General features: G+C 38.7%; 1 protein-coding gene across 1 annotated transcript; it reads right to left on the reverse strand.

The window, feature by feature from the left end:
- Positions 1-2284: 2284 nt before the first annotated feature.
- LOC107120044 (olfactory receptor 6F1-like) lies at positions 2285-5563 on the reverse strand. Its single transcript, XM_015422684.1, has 2 exons — positions 5489-5563; positions 2285-3256 (listed from the first exon to the last, which is right to left on the reverse strand). Exons 1-2 carry the CDS (start codon positions 5561-5563, stop codon positions 2285-2287), a joined length of 1047 nt encoding a protein of 348 aa, XP_015278170.1.
- Between the last annotated feature and the right edge of the window lie 1735 nt (positions 5564-7298).

Raw genomic sequence — 7298 nt, forward strand, 5'->3', positions numbered from 1 at the left:
CCACTCTATTCCTATTCATTATTTACACCCCTCTTACTTGAATACACATTTCATCAGTATTGGAGTACAATAAGAACCATAAGAGCCAATATAACATAATTCTTCAGAACCACTCTATTCCTATTCATTATTTACACCCCCTTACTTGAATACACATCTCATCAGTATTGGAGTACAATAAGAACCATAAGAGCCAATATAACATAATTCTTCAGAACCACTCTATTCCTATTCATTATTTACACCCCCTTACTTGAATACACATCTCATCAGTATTGGAGTACAATAAGAGCCATAAATTCATATTTCCAAGGTTACAAAAATATACAAACCACTCTAAATTAATCCCATTCATTAATTTCTCTTCCCCCTTTAATGAAAAACTTACTTCCACATTTCCCACTCATGTTACCTATATCTTACATCCAACCTTCCTAACTAAATAAGTTATAGAAACAAGTTCATCCATATTAAGATATAAAAAATATCATCAATTTTTGTAACACCCCTCTCTCTTTATACATCTTAATTTTTTTCCTATGGATCTGAAGTTTGCTTTTCAGCTTCAATGATTCCACATGTCTTTTCTCTTTGTATAGATGAAATTTTCTCCCTAAGCTGCTGCTTCTATGCTTCCACCTATCAATGTCCCAGTTTATAATTTCAGTCTTGCCTTTCCACACACTTCGTCTTGGTCTCTTTCTTTTTTTCTTATTTTGCCTGAAAGAGTCTCCATAGCTTTTTTCTTTATCTCTGTGTGGTCTTATTTCAAAACTTTCTTCTCTGTAGTTCCTGCTTGTCTTTCCAATCCTACTTTTCCACAGTCCTTGTCTTATTCTCTTTTTTATCTTTTTCTTTTTTGTTCTTCCTTCCTTATCCAGCCTATTTTGTCCTTTCTTTCTTTTCTGTTCTGTCTCTAAATACTGCACTCCTTTCCTCTTCATTTTTATTTCTATTAGTGGCACAGGCTTAGTATCAACACACATCTCTTTAAACCCATCAGCCTGTTGCTCCGTCTCCTTCCATCCATCCTGCACCAGTTTCTCATTTTTCTCCTCATTTTCCTTGTCCCCTTGTGTCTCTTGCAAGTTTCCGAAGACATTTATGCAAACTTGTTTAATACTTTTTTGTATTTCACTCTTCAACACCTTCATTAATTGCTCTAGTGTCAGTTCCCCTATTAAGGTGTTGTCATCAAAATCCTCTTCCTCCAACTCCTCTGGAGACACCATGTTAAAGATATAATCTACGTCACTTTCAATAACCTTCCATTAATACAAGCACAAAAGTGAGTTTCTACAACAAAATTCCTTGACCTCAAGGGCAAAACCAAACCATCCACGTCCTTCCCCCGTTCCTTTTCTGGCCGCTAATCTCCTCCAACTTGGGCTCAAAACATTTGGGGCTACTTGCAAGTCAATGTCTTAATCCACATAAATTAGAAATAAGTGTACTTACAAAGTCAATCTTCTTATATTATCATATCCATGTTGTAACTAGATTTTATTCCAAAAAGAATTTAAAAAGGCTGGCCGCAGCTTGTGTAGAGCATGGGATCATGCTTTACTCTAAAGAACGCTCCCGCTTCAGGACGGAAGCGGACACTCCCCCGCCTTGCCAGAGCGGGAGGGGCTGCAACAGATTCCCCTGCTTAGACCTCTCTCCAGGACATCTATCGGAGTACCCCCGGTCGCCCCAGGGCCCCCCAAAGGAGCGTAAAAGGATCGGGCGTTCTCAGAGCGACCGAGAAGCTGCCCGTTGCTGCGCCACACCCACTTCCGGTCTCAAGAACGTATACATTCTTTTAACATAATATGTATGCAAAACACTGGCACAACATCCACTTTGTAGCTTTAGAAATTTCTAATACTTTCTAAGATTACCCATTAACACAGATTAAAGTGTTTCACGTCCCAAGGCTGCTTGAAAGCAGGATATCTACAAGGAGCCATTGACAAATGTGTCCAATACAATGGCAGACAGTAGTGCAATAAAGAAACAAGCAAAACTTCAAGCAAAAATTCGCATGATAGAAGTCACAAGAAGGTTTAAATACAGTTAAAAGGACCACATCCTGAATGGCCACCCATTAACAAACTTGATATAAGCACATTTAATCCTGCATTTCTGACTTTCGCTTATGCCCTTGGTCAGAAAGACTGAGGCTCAGATGTGTATTGAACTGACAGAAACAAAGAAATGTCCAGCCAAAGTCTGTATACTTTATGCTGATTTTAATACATAATGCTGCACAGCATTCCACAATACATACTACATTCTTGGTTCATCTCAAGTGGAAGCAATTTCTCAAGGCTTCCTTCACATCTTTGTTTCTTAGTGTGTAGATGAAAGGATTCAGCAAGGGAGTCACAATAGTGTTCAGAATGTTCACAATTTTGGTCATCTCTAAAGATGTCCTTTTAGAAGGCTTGACAAACAGAAAGATAGTGGATCCATACCATATCATCACTACAGCAAGATGGGAAGAGCATGTTGAAAAAGCCTTCTGCTGCCCTGTGGTGGAAGGGATGCGCAGAATGGTGGAAATTATATATATGTAAGAAAGAAAGGTTATCAAGCATGAGCCCAAGATAACAATGATCGATATCACAAAAGCTGCCATCTCAATGGCATATGTGTCAGTACAAGAGAGAACTATCCAGGAATCAATGTTGCAGTAGAAGTGGTTGATCACATTGGGCCCACAGAAGGACAGTCTTGTGATGAGAAAAGCTGGTATGCAAATCACAAGGAATCCACACAGCCAAGAGCTAAATGCCAGTTTACCAGAGAGGCTGAGGTCCATTATGGTACTGTAGTGCAAAGGGTAACATATGGCCAAATATCGGTCATAAGCCATCGCAGATAGCAGGAAATATTCTGTGCAACCGAAGGCGAAAACAAAGTACATCTGTAGGATACAGCCAGTGAAAGAAATGCTTCTACTCCTCCCCAGAATGATGGCAAGGGTCTTAGGAATAGAGGATGTGGTGTACCATATCTCCAAGAACGAGAGATTGCAAAGGAAGAAATACATGGGAATGTGGAGGCGGCGGTTTGTTATCACTAGAATAAAGATGGCCAAATTTCCCATTATGGTCAGGATATACATAAATAAAAAGAGTGTAAAGATGAACATTTGTAAATACAGAGACCCGGGGAAGCCAAGGAGGATAAAATCCAACACTCTGCTTTCATTCTGTCTACCCTGGCTGTGCTCCCTCATTTGTCCTTTTTTACCTGTTGAAACAAAGAGCTGAATTAACATACAGGAATTAATAAATCACATTTATATTCATGAAACTGGTGTAAGAAATTCTACCAAAATTTACCAAAAGCTTTCCTTACAGAGTCTGCTTTAACCAAATTAAAAGCTTAGGGGTATGCTGAAATGGATAGGGTTGCTGCTAAATGGATTAATAAGATCTAACACCAAAGTTGAATGTCTGCTGGCAGCAGATAAACTTAAGTGGAACACTGATGGATTGACAGAGGAATCTCAAAGCTGACCTAACTGTTCCTCTTGTTATGTGAATGCCGTCACCCCATTCCAAGTTCTTGGTCTCCAGTTTTAACATGAACTCAAAATCTCTTCATGAATTAAGGTTACATTGTGGAGAGCTTCCTTATCCATGTCAGAATGTTTGTGAGATCTCTCTATGTGGATGCCCAGCTTCATGTCAGATCTGAGTCCAGTAGCACTTTAGAGGCCAACAAGATGTTAACAGTATAAGCTTTTGGGATGCAAACCTCCTTTCATCAGACATATTCAATGCTCCCTCTAGGCTGTGGAGTCTTGTGAGCAAAAATTCTACTTTGTGAGCTACCGGCATGAAAGTTGGCTGCTGCATCAATTCGTTTGCTCCGGAGCCATCCTTCCCGAGCTAGGACAAAAACGTGTGAGCCGGAGGCTGAAAACCTGTGAGCTAGCTCACACTAATTCAGATTAGAGGGAACACTGGTCCCATCGGTATGTGATAAAGGGGGCTTTGGCCCCTGATAGCTCACACCCTGAAAATCTTGTAGGTCTTCAAGGTGCTACTGAACTCAAAGCTAGTCCTTCTACTGCAGACCAACTCAGCCACCCTAATAAAAACAGCTTCACATTGTGAATGCTGTTTTAGTTTTCATCTTTAAGATGTATAAAACTCATACATAGATATGGTTTTGGAAGCATTCATATAGCAAGATAAACACACATGATCAGGAGCAAAACAGCGGCAAACTATAAGGAAACTATAAGGGAAAATTATCATGAAACAGGAAACTGACAGATTAAAGTAGAAATGAAGGCAGACATGAGGATAGCAACTGGAAGGAAAGTTTAGTTTAGCAGATAGATATTTTTAATACAGAAAACAGAAAAGCTATAGGAGAAGGAAAAGCCAGCACAGGAAAGGAAAGGACTCCTATAGTCTAAATGAGAATGACCACAGCAGAGTATTACCATTCTACATATAGATAATATCTCTTTACACACACACACACGATTTCTCAGGAAACAGAATAGAGACCCGCACATGCTGTCTTGTTATGATGATTAAACTGAATATTAAATTTGTCATCATATTTTTTAAAATGGTACAAATATGAACTATGCATGCTTGTTAACAAAATGGTAGTATTATAGGACTGTTTAGCTTCAGACAGATACAGCATTTGAGTCTGAGAGATAGTCTGACCTATATTATGTTGGGTCACACTTATTAGATTATCAATAATAGTTTTATTAGGGAAAGTCAGGGTGCCCTGCCATGGATGGCCCAGGCTAGCCTGATCTAATCAGATCTCAGAAGCTTTGAAAGATTGACTTTGGTTAGTACTTGGACGGGTAGATCACTAAGAAAGTTCTGGGTCACTCCACAGAGGCAGACAATGGCAAACCAACTTGGAATGTCTCTTGCTTTGAAAACCCTATGAGGTCACCAGAAGTCAGCTGCATTTCCCACCACCACCAAGGTAGGGTAGGCAAATTTGGTATCTTCCATTTTACAACTGATAGCTGCATAATGTTGACAAATACATTTTCATCTCTGAACTTAATGGTCTTATGCCTCTCCCTTTAGTTAAAAAAAATCTGCTTCAAATTGAAAGGTACTGATGGCTTATTGAGGGAATCCTGCTGAGCCTGTCTGCTGGGCCACTGGATTTCTGCCCCCACCAAGCTTCTAGTCCTAATGGCATTACTGGTAATGTGTGAAACCTCTCAGAGTTTTTAGGCAAAAGCAAACAAATAGAAACACTTACCAAATATATGCTGATTCATTCCATTGGAACAATATGCCAAAAATATGACTTTGATTGACTGTTCATAATTGTCCATTATTCCATCCATGGAATAACTAACACTTCAGACACTTCCAGTCTCCATTTTCTGAAGGATTTTTGCATTGATTGCATCTGTTATTTGTCCTCACCTAGTCTAAACCATAAGTAAGAATGTTATCTGACACAGTGGTTTCTAATTGGTTAGGGCTCTTTATATTACCTTAACCAAATGTTCCCTTAAGAGGTTATTTCCAATGATTTCATTAACTTCTGGAAGTTCTAACAGTTCTCGCATAATTACAACAACAACAATAAAAATCCAGGAAGCTGTGTACCATTCTCTACAAGGATTTGCAGACAAACAAAGAGAATGCCCATAAGAATTAAGTAATAAATGGACAATCTGAGGCAGGGTATAATCAATCTGTTAACAAGCATGCATAGTTCATAATTGTTTGCATCGTTAAAGGCTATTATAATTCAGTTGGCTGTAAATTTTATTTAATTTGCCCGTCTACCATGTTTGATTCATTACTACCCATGATTTGAACATTCTGTTTTGTTTTGTTTTGTTTCCCCCTTCTTGATAGTTAAAAAACTCATCAAAGTTAAAGCACAACTTATTATCCTCAGTGTAGTTTGGATTAAGGGTGTGCATTCGGCAGAAACCAAAACAAATATATTCCCAAATAAGGCCTTATTAGTATTATTTGGCATATAATCAGCCAAATGTGATTCTCTGATGTGTACTTGGCAGCTAAATAATGATTCCCAAATACATTTGGCTCCATTACACCTTATGGGGCCATTATAGTCAATGGGAAATCTCTCCAAGGGTATATTGAGTAGCCTTGGAGAGAGGGAGTTTGAGGTAGAGACACCACATTTACGGTGTAGCTGCTGGAACCTCTGCCCAAAAGAACCCCCAAGTCTCAAAAATATTGGACCAATGGTTCCAATAATAGGGGCACCCAAAGTGGTTGCTCCCATCCCACCATTGTTTTCAATGGTGTGGAAAATAGCACAACAAGCTCAGCAGATTCTCCCAGAATTTGGGAATCCTGAGTAGGATATAAATACCGATCTTGAGATTCAGGAATATCCAGGTATACCAAATATATTTGGCTCAGAAAATCCCAAATCTGAATAATAACAAATACTATTTTCTTTGCACATCCCTAGTTCAGATGCCGCAGTTTAATTTACTACTCCCACAGCTTTAGCTACAGATAATAGTGCTCTAGCTTGGAGTACTTGGGAAGTATTTAGGGAGTAAAGTAATGGGTCAGTTGATCTGTTATTATCACAACCAGTCATGGCGATCTAGATATTCTTGTAATATGAGTCAGAAAATTACACATTTCGGTGATGTCACTAGTGCTACGTATGACAGAATGTGTGCTAAAATGATTGTCTATATCTATCTACACAGATATTGTAAACTGGCTGAGTAACTGCGTACACTAAGATGTAAGTCCAGTAACACCATAGAAACCAACAAGATTATTGGGCAGGAGCTTTTGAGAGTCAAAGCTCCACTCTCCTGATCCGATGAAGAAAGCTTTGACTTTCGAAAACTCATACTCTGAAAATCTTATTGATCTCCAAGGTTCCACAGGACTTGAATCTAGCTGTTCTACTGTAGACCAACAGGGCTACCCTCTGCAGTGGTATATACACTAATGGGTGTTGTGCATTCACCTGCTTTTGTATCAGCCTCCATGAAGTTTATTACCATCCAGGGAGGACCTTGTTAAGGCTCTATATTGGCTTCTGCTAGCATTAGACCTTTCAAATCCATCACCCTGCAATTTTGCTATGATTATTATTGGGGAAAATCTCTTCTGATGTCCTGCAGACAGGAAAATACTCTTTTTTATTTAAACTTTTTTATTGAAGTATTGAAAAATTTAACAAACAGTACAAATATATAATATAACTTCACTTTTTTTGTAAAAATACAGTTTTGAAGGGTACGTCTGTACCTTAAAGCAAGGATATACCAAAACATCAATATGCATACGTATAAG

Source organism: Gekko japonicus, unplaced genomic scaffold (assembly GCF_001447785.1).
Source record: "Gekko japonicus isolate JY-2015 unplaced genomic scaffold, Gekko_japonicus_V1.1 scaffold2364, whole genome shotgun sequence".
Lineage (NCBI taxonomy): Eukaryota > Metazoa > Chordata > Lepidosauria > Squamata > Gekkonidae > Gekko > Gekko japonicus.

Excerpts from the sequence above, each read along its gene's own strand:
- LOC107120044 (XM_015422684.1), bottom strand. The coding sequence starts at position 5,563 with ATGCGAGAACTGTTAGAACTTCCAGAAGTTAATGAAATCATTGGAAAT. Across the intron at positions 3,257-5,488 it reads TAAGGGAACATTTGGTTAAG|CTCTTTGTTTCAACAGGTAA; the intron begins GTAATATAAAGA and ends ATGTTAATTCAG.